Source organism: Pleurodeles waltl, chromosome 6 (genome assembly GCF_031143425.1).
Source record: "Pleurodeles waltl isolate 20211129_DDA chromosome 6, aPleWal1.hap1.20221129, whole genome shotgun sequence".
Classification (NCBI taxonomy): Eukaryota; Metazoa; Chordata; class Amphibia; order Caudata; family Salamandridae; genus Pleurodeles; species Pleurodeles waltl.
The window spans coordinates 375,634,520-375,654,402 of record NC_090445.1 but is presented as its reverse complement, the minus strand read 5'-3'; the positions used below and the strand labels follow the sequence as shown (position 1 = coordinate 375,654,402).

The 19,883-nt window shown below is 43.1% G+C and overlaps 1 protein-coding gene across 1 annotated transcript in view; it reads left to right on the top strand.

Moving 5' to 3' along the window:
- SDR39U1 (short chain dehydrogenase/reductase family 39U member 1) overlaps positions 1-19,883 on the top strand; it is a 151,878-nt gene that overhangs the window by 75,688 nt on the left and 56,307 nt on the right. Inside the window, exon 5 of the mRNA XM_069238296.1 lies at positions 10,969-11,121. Coding sequence (XP_069094397.1) covers positions 10,969-11,121 — 153 coding nt within the window. The remainder of the gene's footprint in view (positions 1-10,968; positions 11,122-19,883) is intronic.

The window sequence follows — 19,883 nt, the reverse complement described above, 5'->3', positions numbered from 1 at the left end:
CCAAGCAAAACCGCAATCCGAGAGACAGGTCTGAGTCATGGCGCACATGCATGATTAGTGCTTACCCATAGCAAATATTTGTTAACAAGGATCCAGATATCACCACAGCTGGGACAGTCAGGGCAAGGGTTCACAGCCATTACAATGTGAGGGACGTTACTATCCCAACAGAATCATGCATGGATTTCCTTGCTTTTGCATCGTTCCCCAAATGGAAAGAAGTTCAGTTAGAGGGTTAGGTAATTATCTAAGTCAGTCTTCTAAGTTATTCATGGGGATAGACCTGAAACATCCCAGTAAGGAGTTTATTTTCACACAATTATTAGTAATTAATTATATGTTCTTAATAAATTAAATAGGTCAGCACAGGGCAAATAGTGAGCAGCCTGTCTGATTCTCAAACAGAGATTTATTACAGACACACAATTGATGCATTTTGGTTAATTGGACTAATTTGTTTTTATTTCCTTAATCATGTTTTGTCTTTCTATGACTAGAGATGAGAAGATACTCTGCATTGTTTTATAAGTGTGCAGCCCTACTGTGAATTACCCACAAAGTCCATTCCTGGTGTTGTTGAACCATATTTGGTGTTAAAACGCACACCAATTCATATGTGTGTTTAGAGGTGCACTGTAGTTTTGGTTTACAACTCAGAGCAAAGCTCTGTGGTCCAGAGAAACATGCCATCTATGCCTTCACCAATGAGTGTGGCAACTGTCAGCTTGCCAGATTGCTCTAGAAGAACAGTGGTAGTGCAGTTGAATTTTAAGCAGCAGAGCCGCCTGTTTCTAGTTACTGGCAGAGGGCAAGGGGCCTGTCGGCCTCATTTATAAAATCAGGAGTGTGTATGTCATGTGTAACTGTGGAAACTATTTTAGGATCTCCACTTTAGAGAAGATGTAAAAGATGGAGGTTGGCAATATTCATCTAGGGGACATATTTGTATTGCTAGCATGCCTGAAGCTATTGTGTGAACCACACTCTATGGTGTGAGAGGGCAAGGGACCGAAGTCAATTAAGAAGTGCCTTTTGTCTTGTCCGGCTCATTTGTTTCTTTCCAGTGTTACCACACCTGATTTAATAGGAGGTGTGGGTGAGAGGTCTGAAGAAAATAGTGTCTTTAGAAGTGGACCTGAACATGAACAGAAGAGGACTGGACTTGGTGATTATGTCCTCAGATGATCCCCGAAGGAGCGTACCTGCTCTCTCTTGTACGCAGATGACAGAAGTGGACTTCAAAGGTCAGTTGGCTGACCTCCTGTGTGCCTAGAGGGATACAGAAAGCTGCAGAATATTTGTTCCTGATTTTTCCTGGTCAGTACCTACTGGATCAGTCCGGGACCATGCTTGTGGCCTCTGCTGCAGTCTTGACCCCCCACACGTGGTTCCAGTGTATGTGGGGCCCTTAACTGTGCCTAACTGGACTTCTCCTACCACCCCTTAAAACCTGGAACTTGGAACATTTTCCTCACCATTACTGATTGCGTACTGGGAGTCTCTGGCGTTCTGTGTTCTGTAAGTGTGGTGGAGTGCTTCAAATGTGAAGTTTTCATACCTTGAAAATGTGACTGTCAGTATCCAAGCACTGTTGTGATTCTCTGGAGACCTGGGGAATATTCGCAGTTTTCCTCTGCAGTTCGGTGTGGCTGACAGGAATAGGCATGTTACAAAAAAGTTGTTGACATTTTGATACTGTCAGCTGTCTCCAGTGAAGCCTGGCACATTGGAAGGGAGGTGTGGCATGGAGTGATCTGTGCCTGCTCCCTGAGGTGGATATTGGGCACTGCCCAGGCATGTGAGTAGCCTCTTGGGAACTGGTGAAGCAGCACTAAAGAGAGGAGGCGTAGAGGTGGCAGGCTGCAGCGTGCATGATGCCACTTTGGCGTGCTGGGCTTGGTAACAACAGCAGACCATTTTCAACACCCAGGGGAGACTTAATATAAGGCCCGAAGGTTGAGAGATGTGGAACACTGCCATATATTGTGGAAAGAGGATGTATTGCACTTGCCTAGGGAGCAGTATGATTGAGAAAGCTGCGGGCTTCATGCGGCTGGGAGGTGTAGCAGTGCTGAGAATGGGGCGGGGCGCCTGTATTGAGACCATGAGTAAAATGCACAGACCTTCACAAGCCTCTATGTAGTTTCCTGACACCAGGGACAGCTAGAGAGAGCTGTCGTTTGTGTGAGAAGAGAGAGAGAAAGAGTGCAAAAAGAAGAGTGTGCAAGGCATCCACTAACTGTGGGCCAGTAGACCCTATATTGAATTTGGCTGTGATTTTGCACTTGCCCGCAGACCATTTCAGAAACTTAGTAGCATCTAGATGTACTGGTGGATCTGCTCATGCTTCGTGGTGGAAGTTCAGGCAGTGGTTAAGATGAACTGGCATCTTTTATGTACCGGGAGCCAATGGAGTTCCCCAAGGTTGGGGGCGATTTGGATTCATCTGAGGAGATCCAGGACGTCTCTGGCTGCGGTGTTCTGTATGGTCTGTAGTCATCTGAGGAGGTGAGCTCTGATCCCTGCATAGAGAGCACTGCTGTAGTCGAGTGGCTGGAGATGAGGGCTTGTGTAATGGTACATCTTGACATTTGGGGTAGCCATTTGAATATCGTACGCATCATGTGGAGGATGGAGAAGCAGGAGGAGACTGAGTTGAACTGAGCCCTCATGGTTAGCTTGTTGTCCACAATGATGCCTAGGTTCCTAGTGTGGTCAGTGGGGTAGGAGTAGGTTGGAGTTCTGAGCTTTTGTTTCTGAAGAGCAGTACCTCTGACTTGTCCGTGTTGAGCTTCAGGTAGTTGTCCTTCATCTGGTTGGCGAGGTCTGCCATGCATTTGTGGAAGCTGGTCTTGGTGGTGCCTTGGAGAAGGAGAGGATGAGTTGTGTGAACCTTTGGGTACTATACAGATGAGTTTCTTGGGTTCGGAGTTGATGCGGGGAAGGCAGAGTTTTTGCGTTCTTCTGGCGAGCTAAGAGGTGATCCATCTATGAGTGGCTCCTTGGATGCTTGTTTGTGCAACCTTGTGATGAGTATGTGGTAGGACAATGTATTGAAGGCTGCTGAGAGGTCTAGGAGGATCAGAGCTGCAGTCTCTCCTCGCTCAAGTAGGACTCGGACGTGGTCTGCAGCAGCATTGAGTGTTGTTTCAGTGCCGTGGTTGCAGCGGATTCCGCATTAGGAGGAGTTGAGTGCGAGGTTCCGTTCCGGATGTTAGGAGGTTGTTGGTTGATTACTTTTTCTAATACTTTGGCTGGGAACGGAAGCAGGAAGAGCAATCGGGAGTTGCTGAGTTTGCAGGGGGCTGCCGATGGTTTCTTTAGTAGCGCATTGACTTCTGCATGTTTTCATTACTCAGGAAGGTGGCCATGGCAATTGAGGTGCTAAAGTAGTGAGTACATGGCTTATTTTGGCTTTTCCTAAGTTGAAGATGTGGTGGGGGCATGGGTCAGTTAGGGCCCCTTGGTGGACCAAGTTCATGATGAAGATGGTATCTTGTGGGGTCCGGTGGCTCCACTGGGCTAGTCGGATGTTTGTGGTAGTAGAGAGTTTGTTGTGTTGCTTGAAGGAGTCTGTGACCTTGGGCTGGGGTGTGAAGTTGTTGGTGTTCTTGTTTTGGATGAAGTTTGCAAGGTTGCTGCTGAGTTCTTGTGAGGGGTAATGTTGTTTTCTTTGCTATTGTTGGAGTTTGATTCAATGTGTGAGTTTAAGGCCTTTTTTTTATTTTATTTTTTAAATTCTCTCAACTATCTGTGGTAGAGGTTGAGGGCTGTCTTCTCTTTCATGTCCTTGCTGGTGTGCCATCTCCTTTCCAGTTGTTTACAGTGTTGTTTAGCTGTTCTGAGGTCTTCAGTGTACTAGCTAGACTGCTTGGTGGACCTTCTGTGGCTGTTGTTGCCGATGGGAGCTACACTGTCAGCGCAGTTGGTGATCTAATTGTTGAAGTTTCTGATGTTATGGTGTAGGTTGTTGAAGGAGATGGGCTCGACGGTGCTGAGGGTGTTGATCCATGTGTGCTTTGAGATTTTGCTCCAGCTGCCATGGGGGACATTGGGCAGACTGGAGGTTGAAATCTGGGAGCTGGTGATGTTGAAGGAGATGATGGAGTGGTCTGCCCAGGTGAGTTCTGTGGTGTGGCTGTACCTAATGCGGTCACTGGAGGTGAACGTATGGGGTCTAGGGTGTGGTCTGCAGTGTGTGTGGGGTTGTGTACGAGATGGGTGAGTCTGATGTTCATGCTGTCTAGGAGGTTGGTAGTGTTGATGTCATTATGGGCATTGAAATTGAAGTTAAGGTTGCTGAGTAAAATGTGGTTGTTGGAGTCTATGGAGAGGGGGGGTGATGAAGTCAGAGGTCCTGGAGGAGAGTACACAGTGGTGTCCCTGATGGAGGTTTTAATGTCTGTTTGGAGTCAGAAGTTGAGATGTTTCCTGGCTAGGGTGATGTCATCATTTGTGGTGGTGCACTGGATGGATTCTTTGTGTATGATGGTGATCCCTCCTCCAGGCCATAGTAGTGGCATTAGTGGTGGGTGATCTTGTATCCTTAGGGCATTGCAGTGGCGATGTTGGGAACAAAGGTTGAGTTGAGCCAGGTCTCGGTGAGTGAGAGGACATCAGGTGAGGGTGAAGATGAAGTCCCAAATCTCAGTGGTGTGTTTACCTAGTGAGCATGATGAGAAAGGCGCATGTGAGTTTGTGTTTTTGTTCAGGTGTTCTGTTGTGTGTTCAGCATGGGACTGGTCAGTGGGCTAGTGTGTGTGCTGTGGTAGGTGAGGTGTCAGTGGGTGCAGATCAAAGGTCCTGTGCTGTGGTGACGTTTGTTGAGGTGTCCGGGTTCAAGGCTATAGAGCTCGATGATGGTGTCTCTTGGGGGGTGGGAGGGCCAGAGGTCATGGTGCTGGGCACACTGCAGGCATGGACGGGCTGCAGCCTGCATTAATTAAGTCCTGGGGTGTGTGGGGCTTTTGTTGGCAAGAAGAACGGTAAGTGGGAAAACCCGGGCTTGAAAACCCAGGCAGCGGCGGTGTCATTTTGTCAAATGATGGCAGTTGGATCAGGCTGACCCCATGCGCTTTTCCAGTGGTTCTTGGACCCCTAATTGTGTCTAACTGGACTTCTCTTACCACCCCTGAAAGCCTTGAAACATTTTTGAAGTTCCAGACTTCTGGATGACTAGTAAAGCGATCCCAGTCTGACTAAGGTGTGACCTTGCTTGGCTAAAAAATCTGGTTTGTCATGCTCAGAGCTTTTCTGCAGCAGCAATTCCAGTTTAGCTGATCCTCCGCAAGAAGGTATCCTTGCATTTTCAACATTTTATATAGTTGCAGCCTTGCCCCACTAAAGGGTTCTGAGCTCCAAAAAATGTTACTTAGTTTGAAGGTAAAAATCTTGAGTGGACAAAGGCGCCATAAGTATCCGAAAGGAGAGTGGACTTAGACCTGGCGAAATTAACATTTTGCGCCCAGGTAAGTGTTTATCACTGTTAGAAGTTGGGTCTCTTATTGGCAGTGGTAAGTACACAGTCCAAGTAGGGACCACAATCCTACTTAGAGTAGGGCAGTTAAACTCCCTAAATTTGCCTGTGCTCCCCTCGATAGCTTGGCACAGAGCAGTCAGGCTTAATTTTAGAGGCAATATGTAAAGTATTTGTGCAACACTATACTAAGGCCAGGGTCATAATGACCACCTAAGTCTTCTTTCTGTGTTTGTCAGAGGTGTGCTATGGAGACCCTTCTATGTTCCCTGGTGGCTTTACAAAGCCATGTGATCTGGTGACACCTGGCCCTGATGGTGTTTAGGGTGTGTCTGACGATGTGAGTGGGGGGCTGTTTATCCACTGGGCGCCACAGAATCTGGAATGTCGCTAATAGCTGCCCATAAAGGAGGAACTGAACTGGGGGAATGTCATAGTCTTGACACAGCTGGTCGAATGTAAGCAGGTGATTCTCTTGGAAAAAAAATTCCCACAGTCTCTGTGGATTAAGTGTGCCAAACAGAGAGTTTGTTAGATGTAAAGGACCCCAGAAATCTTGGTTGTCCCTGGAGGGGCATGATAGGAGCATAGGGTTACATGTGACGCATTAATTAGAAGATCCTGGCGAGGCACATCCGGGCCACCCAGACGTGTAAGAACCAAGAGCAGTGCATTGTAACTGTGGGTTGTAATAACTGATGAAGGACTTTGGGGGGAGGGAGGGTAAGGGGGTCCATTCCTGGTACCAGATTGAAATATGTTCTTAACCGCTAGCCAGAGTGCTACCCATTGGAGTTGTGCTGCAATGTAGTAGGATTCGAAGGAGGGAGCACTGAGGCTGCCCTGGACCACTGGCAGCTGTAATTTTGTTTATACATTTTATGCTATCAAGTAATACCTGTACCACAGTACATTGTAGGGCAGAAGGTGTTGTTACTTGCTGTTGGTATGGGACTGTCCCCGGCAAGGTAAACCACTAAGGAATTAGAATGAACACTTTGAAGATGTATTGAATGTGAGTTTATTCTGGACTTTTAGTACTGAGGTTCAATCTACAAGGAGTATAGTGAACGCTTAATGAATTGTTGCTCATATATGTTCACCATTTCAGATACAAGTTTACAGAATTTTCAGATAGAGACTATAATTAATCTTCCTAAAAGAGTGTATAATGATGGCATGAAGTTTACAGGAATAGCCTGTTCTCTATCGAACTACATAGAGTTGATTAGTTTTCTGTACATTTAAGATCTCTTGTTTTTTAGCAGTTCACCATGTTCAACAGACCTCATTGACCAGTCAAGTATGGGGTGAAAGTGGCAGAGTCCTGTGTCCTGTTCATCTTTCACTGCCTCTACCCTTGGCCCTCATATTTCCATATTTGTGGTCATTGGTAGGAGTGGTGAGAGGCAGATAGGAACATCACCCCAGTTACATCCTGTCCATAAAGTTATTGCAAACCTGACGGGAACATCATGAAGCATGAAGCAACTGTCAAGCTTAGTATGTGTGCTTTGTGAACAACTGCCGTCTGATCCATTGCTATTTCAAGAATAAGTGCTTTGTGCTGGATCAGATATTAGCTCATAACCTAGCGCTTTCCCACAGAGGTGGCACCTTACTTAGGCTCTGATTACGGGATTCAGTGTTATTTATGAGTTATTGGGGAATAACGTAGATTTTGATGTTTAACATATCAAAATCTTCATGGTATTGCAAATACTGTATGTTTTTCCCCTGTTAAATGTCAGCAGGTTCGTAATATTCCAACTCATGTGTAAAACAGGAGTTAAAGGAATAGCTTTCATGAGCTGTCCCTCTTTATGTGGAGGTAATCATAGTTTTTCTGTTGTCTACATTGGTTTATGGAACATGTAAATGACCCAGGTTACCCCACTGTTTTCACAAACTCCTCAGTTTCTCCATTATGTTGTGGATCACCTTTTGGTTAGAGGACTTTATTTCTACTATATTGAACAGGTGTTGACTCCCATGTTCTATACAAAGCATGTTCCCTCAGATCTGATTATTTATATATATATATTAGGACCTAGTTTACATAGAAAAATCTTTTTTGACTTGTCTACATCTTTGGCACTGTTTGGAATCTTCACAAAATTTTCCAAAAAAGGTGCTCTGTAGAATCTTGTGCGTGGGATGTTTTGGTGTGATCCGTCAAGCAGGGGCTGAGGAAAATTGGGAGGGGGGTTACAAAAAAGTGCATTTCCCATGTTAATTCCCTTGGACTCTTTAGACATGCCTGCAGCCTGTACTGCTGGATGGGATTACACCATATTTGGCAGAAATGTAGCTTTTGGTCCGCAGATGAGTCTTATCATTATTTGGTGTAAATCCATTCAGTAGTTTGGGAGAATACAAAGGAAATCCAAATGTTTATATCTAGGGTCATAAAATTTTTGCGAATACTGCCGATCTTGTTCAGAGCTCCAGCCTGCTGAAAGCGGAGTTTTCATCTCTTTCCCTGCACACAAGTATGTGTGCAGGGAAAGAAATGAAAACATTGCTCCCACAAGCAGGGAGTAATGCCGGCTTCTGCAGGACTTGGGAAGCTGACTAAGACCGCAGGGGCCTTTGGGCTCCCCGGCGGTCCTGTCAGCAAACATTTTGCTTGTGTGCAGCTTTGAAGACATTCTGTGGAGAGATCATTACAATAACAGTAGCAGTGGTCTCTCCATAGAATGATTTCAAAGCGGCACACAAGCAAGATGTTGGGTTCAAATGTTATAGTTATGTTATGATGCACAGTAGTACATACTCACCTCTGGCATGCTGGTAAAGCTCTTGGACTGTTACTCAGTAGGTTGAAGGTTCAAGTCCTGGTATCGCATGGCAGTGTGCCTGTTTCTTTACTGGTGTTTTGAATGGTAAACATTACTTGTGATGAAACATCAAAGTCTTTTTTTCCTGGCAAGATCTTTGGGTTGAATATCACAGTAACGTCTGGACACTGCATAATCAGGAATAACCTGTGGTGTAGTGGTTAAGGTCTTAGACACTCACACTGAAGGTTGAGGGTTTTAGTAGAAGTTTATGCTTGAATTTATTTTCAACTTCAAATGTTTAAGGTACTTACTGAAGGTGATCTCACTTTTTAATTGACAAATACATGTTTCTTTTCAATTTGTCATAAAATATCACATTTTAAGTATATCATTCATGAAAGTCTAGAAAAACTTGCTCTCTCTGACTTTCCTCTCTGTCAAAGTCTTCCTCTCAATGTATCTCTCTCTCAATCTATCTCTCTATTAATCTCTCACTTTCTCTCTTCAATCCCAAAATAAGATGGAAGAGAGAATGAGAGAGATTGGTATTGCAATGGTCTCTATATCCAATGACTTCAAAGTGTCACTTGGGGCCTACTGTTCAAGCTCTCGGAATAACAGTAGGTTGAGGGCTCAAATCTTCCTATCTCATGATGGTGTGTCTGTTTATTTTCTAGAGTTATGAATGTTAAACAGTCCTCGTGATGGAACTTTTAAGTCTTTTACCCAGCAAAATCGTTGGGTTGGGGCCGACCCTCTATAACCACTCAACTGCAGGCGAGGCCCTGCGGCCAACCCCCACTTCAGTGGCATGGAGTTGAGTTGTTGTAGGGGGTTTAGGGGTCAACCTCTGCTGTGCACGGCCAAAGGTCATGCGTGGCTTGGGGTTGGGTGGTTACAGGGCGTTGGCTGCAGGCGAAGTCCTGCGGCCAACCCCAGTGTGCATGGCCCAAGGTCGTACACAGCAGTGTTTGAATTAACATACAGTAATTAAAATTACTTTACGTTGAAAAAACATACAAATTCACTGAGAAAAACAAAGGTTATAGGGATGTTATAGTTAGGAAATAAAGTTAAAAAACATAGAAGTTCACTTAAAAAACAAAGATTACAAGGATTTCATGGTTAGGCTCACATTTTAAACATACAAAACCATTGAAATTAATCTGTTATGAGTTATCCCAAGTAACTTGTGCGGTAAGGTAACTATAACTTGCGCACTGGACATGCACTGCTAATTACCCCACAAATTACAGCACTCATTACATCTTTGATAACATCATTGACAATATCAATGTAATATTTGCAGTAAAGCTATTGAGGACAAAACTGTGCATGGCAGGGCGGAAGTTATGGTTGCCTTAGGGCATGAATTTTACTTACTTGAAATAACTCTATACATTAACTGCTGAATTCCGTATGCTTTTGTACTTTTAAAAAGTGAGCCTAACTATGACATCTCTGCAACATTTTTTTTTTAAAATTCTATTTCCTAATTTTCAATTCTAGATGTGTAACTCGGTAGAAGTGCCTGATTGGAAACCAAGGAAAAAAAAATTAAAATCAAAAACTAACTTTGCTCAGTAATAAGTCTGCTGCTTCTTCCAGCACCAATTACTTGGTAGTTCATTTCTTACCATTATGAAACATCTCAGAATTCATATGTTTGCTATGTCTTGGAGACCATTAACTTCAAGGGAATTAGTCAGTTGTGCCAGTAGTTTCTCCATTGAACAACATCTGCTTCGGATCAAAACAAACATTTTCACCAAACTTCAATTTCCCAATTAAGAACTCAACTATTCATTCAAAGTAGATGCCCTTAACAACCCCCAGCCAATACATGTTCCACTCACCAGTACCTCTCATTAATCATCATGCTTCAAACCAAAAACTCTCCATTTGAGCAATAGGAGTAGCTCATCACTTACACCTAGACCCTTAACCAAACGTCCTTCACTGAGCTTAAGAAGCTGCTTCTCACAAACCCTCAGGCTCCCATTCAAGAATTCTACAAATCCACATACAAAGTATCTCTAATCTATTCTTCAAACTCTTAACCAGTATTTTTTCCTGTAGACTCAAATAACAATCTCTTTTGACAACCTTGAGGCTTCTAACAGGACTTCTGTTCCTGACATAAAGGAACTAAATTAGCATTCTTCCTCCCTACCCTGGCTGATGAAGGGTGATAACCTGAAACCAGTCCCAGGATGCTTGTTTCCAGTCCAGAGAAGACCTGGCTTGGCAGTTTGGGCTGGACTGTTACCATGGGGAGCACAGTCAAAACTGATTTACATATGGCTGGGTCCAAAGTGGTGTGACGTGGTGAGCAAAATAATGATGGAATATACCCAGATCTGTGACTGGGGGTGAGTGTTTGAAAAGTTTCAACACTCCGGCCATCATTTTATTTTGTGATGTTGCACCTCCCACATTGTAATTAGACCCATGACACAGAACTAAATAAGATGCTACTCTCATAAGAGAAACATGTTTCCTGAAATTGTTCTTTGCGTATTCTAGAGTTTTATTTTGCTGCAGAATGGATTTGCTCTGCAGGAGTGCTCAAACATCCAGTATATTCCTGTGTTCCAGCAAAAATTGTGAACCAACACCACCCTTAAGTTAGTGGGTGATGCCTGTAGCCATGTTGTCACCCTAGCATTGCCATGCTAATATATGCTCCTTATCATTTTTCCTCCCCAGGTTACTACCCACCCAGCCAGACAGCAGAGTATACAGAGGACAGCCCTGGTGGAGACTCGGATTTCCTTTCCTGCTTGGCCAGGGACTGGGAGGCCATTGCAAGACTGCCAGCAAACCTAAAATGCCCTACACGTCAGGTGGTGGTCCGGTCTGGTGAGTGGTGACTGGACAGAAGAAAAGTAAAAACATGAATATATGTAGGAGAGGGTTAGGAAGTAACTAAGGTGGGCGAAGAGAGAAATACAACGTTGATCAATTGATTGGGCTCTTGGAGCTTTTGGACTTACTGGTGCACAGGCTGTTTGCAGGTTGTAGTTGCGGGTAGGCAAACCGAACAAACTGGGACAAGGAAATCATTGAATAAAAATCAAACAAAATAGAGTGACAACAAAGCCACCCAGTGGTGGCAGTGGTCTGATTCTAAACACCAATAAGTTCTAGATAAGCCCACAATACACCTTATACGTTCTTGGTAGGCTTGCCTTAAGAACAACAGATTCCCCTAAAATCCTCCATCTTCAAAGGATTGACCAGTATGATCTTGTTAAACACAACTGCTTGTCAAAAGAAGCAGCTCGTGCATTTAGATAAAGAATTGAAATGTTTAAATATAGACACAAACAATATTTTTACAGTGTTCTCAGTTAAGTTTTACAGCCTCTGCTCCGAACATAATAAAGTCAAGTCAGAAATTGATAGCTTAAGTTTTGTTTTGAACTTTCATTTAGCTTCAAATAGAAAATGGTTTAAATTGGTAACAGAGGGTTAAGATTAAAGGCTTCTCTTTAAAAAAAAAAAAAAAAAAAAAAAAGTAGATGGGCATAGTGATCATCAGTTGAGCAGTTGCAGTGGCATCGTAGCCAGAAGGTGTGAGGGGTCCACTGCATCCTAATTGTAAATGATTCTGCTACCAAACCAAGGGGTGTGAGGCCCATTGTCCTTGCTTGCATTACGGTTTGACACCCTAGGTGTGCCACTGCAAAAGTGCTATAGGCCAAATACATTATATATAAATGAAGGAATGTTGAAAGTAATAACTTCAAATTACAATAATGTAATGAAAAACTAGTATCTTGTGGAGAGGGAAAGTGCAAAGTAAAACATGCAAGAATTGACAGTTCTGAAGAGTTACAGCTCCTGCTACAGCAAAGTTTGTATCTTTAGTTCTAGAACTCCCTTTGTCAGCTTAAAATTAGGTTATGATAAAATACAGTGAGCATTGGCAAAGCCAATAAATAGCTCAGTTTTTTTTTTTTTTGTTAAAATGCTTGTCAAGTTTTTTTTGAGTGTCTGGTAGGTGTGGAGAGTGAACGGTTGAAGGGGTAGATTTGAGCATGAGTCAGTGGATGATGGACTCAGCACAGCAATAAAGAAATGAATGAATGAGTGAATGAATGGCTGGAAGAATGCCCCTCCTGAGCCATCAGTGAGTTCACACCCTCAAAGAAGGGTCCAGGAATCCCACATGATTAAATTTCCCAGTTCACTGGTCCCAAAACTGGCTAGGTTAGTTTGCAATAATTGATTCAATCCTGGTGCTCATAGAGTGTCTTGGTCACCACTGATGTAGTGGTCCCAGATTCAGGAAACAAATCTTGGCACACTGCCTTCAGATCTCCCCCCCATCTTTATACTGAAGTTGGAGACAGTGATTGTGGATTCCAGAAGTCAGTTCAGAGACAAATTATGAGCAATTCTGCCCTTTTGTTTATTCCACTCAGACTGGTCCAGCCAAGGTCATTGTCCGAGACTGTGAGCGGGAAGGTGGGGTAGATTCTGAGAGTCTCCAACCAGAAACACATTCAAAGGGTGGGCACAAAGGCATGGAAGGCTGCCCTACTTAACTACCTGTTAACCTGTTGAGAGTAGTAGAGACGCTCAAAAAGTCCATGCAGCACGCTCATAGGTAACGCACAGAATCCCTAAGAGTACTTGATTGTCCCAATGTTCAGTGAGGGAGTAATAACTTCTAGTATCAAGAAGGCGTGCAGCTTCACCAAGGCCCCTGCTGCATAGAGGGCCCTATAGGCAACCAAGGCCCTGGAGTTAGACAAAAAGCAGGTGGTGCACCACAAGGAAAACGAGTCATTAAATATAGTACACGAGCAGTCCAATATTTAGTAGTAGAGACAAGTCAAATCCTCCATTTGATTATTTTAATTCCACACAATTATCATGTTCATATTGCAGCATGTAGTGTAAACAAATAAAAGCCAACGCGTTTCGCCCATCAACAAAGGGGCTTCTTCAGGGCTGTAATGCAATATAGAACAGAAACGTATAACATATGAGAAAGGTAATAGTTACATGTTACCAATCATGATAATACACTGCGTACCAACACCGAGTGAATCACTGTAAGCAGTTTGGTGGGATGCGCTGGACGTGCATTAAAGGTGCACAGGTAGTATCATATCAGTGGCACAGGAAGTGAATGAGAAGAATCAAAAAGAAAGATCGGAAAATCTGACAGAAAAAATGTGACGAGAAATAGAGGTAGATAAATCAATGCTGTACAGGCAGAGAGACCAACAATCTCCACCCACTGCCGAACTATTCTAAAAATCAAGAGCCAGATGAGTGAAATGATGGTGTAATTAAATAAATGCAAGTGTCTCAGGATAATATATATATGCAGAATACAGGAACTACCACCATAACTGAGAAGCAAATATGTTAGGCGTACCAGGATGATATCCAGTCAGTCATAAAAATCAATAGTAGTAGGGCAAGAAGAAAACTGCCTAAATGAAAAAAACACAATAAGCGATTTGTTTAGAAATGTATGTTATAGGCAAGAGGTCAGTGCACCCTAGGTGTAACCCCAAGTAGCTCTGCCATCAAATAGCGGCGAGCACAACAGAAAGAGAAGGGAAATTGTCTTACCAAAAAAAGTGGATGGTGAAGATTAGTCAAGATCCATCATGAGTAAAGCGGTCCGAACGACCGTTCCAAAGTAATGGGATCAATACATCCTATGTACAAAAGAAAAACCCTAAGTAAAACCGCCATAATGCGGTAATAAACCCCTTGAAATAAAAGTAAACACATGAAATATCTTACCACAAGGAAGAAAAGTGTTGAACCAAGTTAGACGGTTCAAGTCCGTAATTTGTGATACTGTCCGAGCGACCGTTGTCTTGTATGAAGGACGAGCTGGTAGAAGTGACGCGCCGGTCCCGGTGCTTAGTAAAAGGGGGAAGCCCCCGCGGGAGTAGCGTTTTAAAAGTAAATGGAAGTCCGGGTAAAAAATTTGGGAAATAGAAAAGGGACACAAACGACGGCGGCCATCTTGGGTGTATCTAGAGCATAGATAATGTCACAAATGCAAGTCAAGAACCAAAAATAAAAAACGAACAGAACTACGGCGGCCATCTTAAAAGTATCAAGATCAATTACATAGGTGCACCAAAGTGCCAGAACACGATGTCCCAAAGATACACAAAAGGAGAAAAATACAATTATGGGTATATTTAGAAGTGCCACCTCATCAGAGAGGCATAAGTAAAAAGAGGGTCACTGGAGACCTAAAGGGACAGAGGAAATAATATCATATAAATAAATGAAAGGGGAAAAGAAAAAGATAAATTAGGATGAAAAGTCCATCTTAAAGTAAGAGAAGACACAGATGAAGACAAACTGGATATCATCAAATACTAGAACAATATAGAGTGTTAGGCCAAATATAACACAATAATAGATGGAGTACAAATACAGACAGGCCTTCAAGGCCCAATGGGGATAGTGTGTTATTAAATGCAAAAGTGATTAGCACAATGTAATCAAACCAGAAAAATATACAAAAATGGACAGCCAGAGAAAACTGATAGTGGGTGTTTTTGTATCAGTACAACAGCCCGATTTCATAAGGAATATAAATATGTACATTATTTTATAAATGGATATGTTCCAATCAAAATGGAAAATCAAAATAAATACATTCTAACTTAAGTCACATTTGGATAACAGAAAAACAGTCTTCAGAATATAGTTTTGCATTGTTGTCCCAATATACAGTTATAAGTGTAGTGCAAACAGCAGGACTACGCTTGTAAGAAATAATGCAGTTCGTGATCGATGTTATGACCCAAGTCAACTGCACGTAGGTGGCAGATCCAGAATGCCTCCCTTTGACCTAATATTAGTTCTCTGTTGCCCCCTCTAGGATGTGTAGGAATGTGGTCAATCCCATGAAACCAAATCCATGCATTGTTGGGATGAGCCAAAGCTATGTGTGCAGTTAGTGGATAGCTCATATCATTGTTTTTAAGGGCACGTAAGTGTTCCTCTATTCTAAGTTTCAAAGAAAGTTTAGTGCTTTCCACATAGATGGTTTTGCAAGCGCATCCCAAGACATAAACAACAGATTTTGTGTTACAGTTGATAAAATGTTTGATAGTAAATGTTCTAGTGCTATTGTAACAAAAATCTTTGATTTTATCAAGACCAAAACTGCAGATACTGTAATCGTGACACGTAAAGAATCCCTTAGGTCTTGTAGGTAGCCACGTGGTGGGACTAGGAACAGAAATGTAACTAGGACATAGATAATTCCTTAAGGTTAGCCCTCTGCGATACGTGATCTTAGGTGTCTTTGAAAGATGTCCTTTAAGACCCGGGATATCAGTCAGTAAAGACCAATGGCGTTTCAAAATTTTAAAAATCTCCTGACTATGGACAGTATATCGGGTCACAAAGGACAGTGATTCCCCATAGTTCTTGTTGTGTCTAGGAGATTTAAGTGTCAGAGTCTCTTTCCTATGTGTATTCGTGATGCATTTTTCTGCAAGTGAAAGAGTCTTATGGTTGTAACCCCTCTTAGTAAATCTTTGCTTTGCAAATTGAATCTGTGTGAGGAATTGGTCGTTCGTGCTGCAGTTCCGTCTGATGCACATTATTTCGCCGAAAGGAATATTATGAATGACCGAAGCAGGGTGGGCACTAGTTGCATGAAGGAGACTGTTGCAAGCAGTGGGTTTTCTAAATAAAACACTCTGTATGCGGTTCTGTTCTATAAAGAATCTAATGTCCAAAAAATCAATAGTGTCTTTACTGTAATGTAGGCTGAGCTTCACATTGTAGGGATTATCATTAAGATAGGCATGATACATGATAAGTTGTTCCACAGTTCCATTCCATATAATAATAATGTCATGTATGTACCTGCCCCAGAACACGATAAATTCAGTCCAAGGGGAGGCAGACTTTCCCCAGGCATGTACCTTTTCATACCAACCCATAAATAGGCAGGCGTATGATGGGGCAAATTTTGAACCCATTGCCGTCCCTTGTATCTGTTGAAACCACTCAGTGTTGTGTAAAAAATAATTTCTAGACAGAATAATATCAATCATATCTATAAGCATTTGGTTATGCGCAAAGTGGTCAGTGGTGCAAATATTTGTGTCCTTTTTCTATTACCCACATTTTTTTTACCTGGACTTCCGGCTTCTATTTACTTTTAAAACGCTACTCCCGCGGGGGCTTCCCCCTTTTACTAAGCACCGGGACCGGCACGTCACTTCTACCGGCTCATCCTTCATACAAGACAACGGTCGCTCGGACCGTATCACAAATTACGGACTTGAACAGTCTAACTTGGTTCAACACTTTTCTTCCTTGTGGTAAGATATTTCATGTGTTTACTTTTATTTCAAGGGGTTTATTACCGCATTATGGCGGGTTTACTTAGGGTTTTTCTTTTGTACATAGGATGTATTGAACGCATTACTTTGGAACGGTTGTTCGGACCGCCTTACTCATGATGGATCTTGACTAATCTTCACCATCCACTTTTTTTGGTAAGACAATTTCCCTTCTCTTTCTATTGTGCTCGCCGATATGTGATGGCAGAGCTACTTGGGGTTACACCTAGGGTGCACTGACCTCTTGCCCATTTATATATATTTCTAAACATGTCGCTTATTGTGTTTTTTTCATTTAGGCAGTTTTCTTCTTGCCCTACTACTATTGATTTTTATGACTGACTTGATATCATCCTGGTACGCCTAACATATTTGCTTCTCACTTATGCTGGTAGTTCCTGTCTTCTGCAAATATATATATGTATTATCCTGTGACACTTGCATTTATTTAATTACACCATCACTTCACTCATCTGGCTCTTGATTTTTATAATAGTTCGGCACTGGGTGGAGATTGTCGGTCTCTCTGCCTGTACAGCATTGATTTATCTACCTCTATTTCTCGTCACATTTTTTCTGTCAGATTTTGCGATCTTTCTTTTTGATTCTTCTCTTTCAATTCCTGTGCCACTAATATGATACTACCTGTGCACCTTTAATGCACGTCCAGCGCATCCCACCAAACTGCTTACAGTGATTCACTTGGTGTTGGTACGCAGTGTATTATCATGATTGGTAACATGTAACTATTACCTTTCTCATATGTTATACGTTTCTGTTCTATATTGCATTAGAGCCTTGAAGAAGCCCCTTTGTTGATGGGCGAAACGCGTTGGCTGTTATTTGTTTACACTACATGCTGCAATATGAACATGATAATTGTGTGGTATTAAAATAATCAAATGGAGGATTTGACTCGTCTCTACTACTGAAATATTGGACTGCTCGTGTACTGTTGAGAGTAGTACTTTCAGAGATTGATGGGCCAGAAAAGAGCAGGGGGAAACTACCTGGTTTCAAAGGAACCCTGTGCTACTCTCAATAACTCTGACAAACTACAAAGGATCACTGGAATATTCTAGAGAAGCCCAGCAATTCATATCTGCTTTCCGGTGTTCCCGCCAGTCTCTAATCTTATCTACCACTTGACTCTAGCTAACCCAAAATGGATCCCAATGTGGCTCTAACGACATGAGTAACACGCTGCACATGCACCTGTTAAACATATGAGCCACGCATACACAAGCAAGAGTCATGCTTCACGTGGTTGAAAGAAGAACCTGATTATAGATAAATGGCAGAACAATTTAAAAGTGAGAGAGGCCAGTGTATGGCTCTCCCAAGAATACAAAAACGTGATGGGTGAAATGCTTAAATTAATCTCAGCCATTGGTAATTACTCAGACCGATTCAGGGAGATCCTGGATTTGTAGCTCGGGCTGGACTGCTCTTATTGGAGCAGGGTCTGGACTGATTTGCATTTGTATATGGCTGGGTCCAAACTGAGGTGGCGTGGTGGGCAAAAAAATGATGGGTTGTGTTAGAAATCAAGTTCTGGTTGGCAAAGGTATGCACCGCTTTCAAGCAGGAACCACAATCCTAGTCCGGATGAGTCAGGTACACACTAAAACTTAACCTGTGCTCGCCCTCTGGTTTCTTGGGACAGAGCAGTCAGGCTTAACTTAAGAGACAATGTGTAAAGTATTTGTGCAACTCTTAAAACAGTAAAATGGTGGAAATACCACAAAAAAATTATGGTGTGTGGGCTGGCTACAGGGACCTCCTAGGGCCTGCTGAATACAGTGCCTTAAATCATGGTGCTTAGTCAGAGTGGCATTGCTTAGCAACATTTTGCGTCATTTGACGTCGGTTCAGAGAAGCTGTGCAGTGAGGATTTGCAGGGCTCGAAGTCACTTTGTGTTGGTCCCGGGGAGCTGTGTGGCGAGTCTTTGCGGGGCTTGGAGTCGATCCCAGGGAGCTGTGCGGTGAGGATTTGCACGTCTTGGTGTTGCAGTGCATTGGTTCTGATGGACTGGCAGCATGCCTTTGCACCGCCCAGAGTCTATTCTGATGAGGCTGTGCTGCGGGGCTTCCTGGTGGTTCCGATGAAGACCACCGAAGGCAGAGCACCTTCAGCCCACTTCCAAAGATCAAGGATTGGGGTGGCACCATTTGGCAGGGTAGACTCACAGATGGCAGAATCCAGGTGCTGTAGCAGGTGAGTTGGAAGACTTTTGTCTCCCTGAGACTTCAGAAAACAGGAGGTAAGCCAGCAAGTACTTGGAGAACATGGGTTCAAGAATGTAGAGCGCAGGTCCAGTCGTTTTTCACTCCCAGGCAAGAAGCAGCAGGCCAACACAGCAAAGCAGGTAGCAAAACAGTTGTTCATACAGCACAGCAAACAGCAGGCAGCAGCCCAACTCAGCAATGCAGTTAGCAGAGTAGCAGCCTCTCCTGGCAGCCCAGCAGTGCTTCCTCTTGCAGAATGTCTTTGGTTCCAGTAGAGTTCTCCTTTGGTAGGGTTTGGGGTCCAGTACTTATACCCATTTGAGCCTTTGAAGTGAGGGAGATTTCAAAGAGAGGCCTTTGAAGTGTACAAGGTCCCTGCCCTCCCTTCCCTGGCCCAGACACTCTACAGGGAGGTAAGCAGCCCTTTGTGTGAGGAGAGGCACACCCCTATTCAAGTGTAAGTGTCAGTTCCTCCCTCCCATCATGCTTAGGAAGACCCATCAGCCTGGTGATAGACCATCAGGTTTCAAATGTCTCTCCCCAGTTCCCTTTCGGAGTGACTGTGTAGAGGAAATGCACAGAGCCCAGCTGTCATCCACCCCAGATTTGTATTCAGAGACAGGCGGAAGCACAGAATGGTCAAAGTAAGAAAATTACAACTTTCTAAAGGTGCCATTTCTAGACTTGCAATTTAATATCCAACTTCAACATAAGTTGTGATTTTTACATTGTGAGTCCAGAGACGCCAAACTCCACATTTCTATTGTGTCCCAATTGGAAATTACACTTAAAAGATGTTTTAAGGCAATCTGAATGTTAACATATGGGAGAGATGGGCCTTGCAGCAGTGAAAAACAAATTTGATAGTTTTTCACTACCAGTATATGTTAAACTTAAAAGCACACGTCCAACCGTTTAAATACATTGCACCCTTCCCAAGGTTTTAACTAGGCCCTCTCTTGGGGATGACTTGCATGTGATGAAAAGGACGGTTGGGGCCTGGCAAGTGGGTCCACCTGCCATGTCAAAATGGCAGTTTTA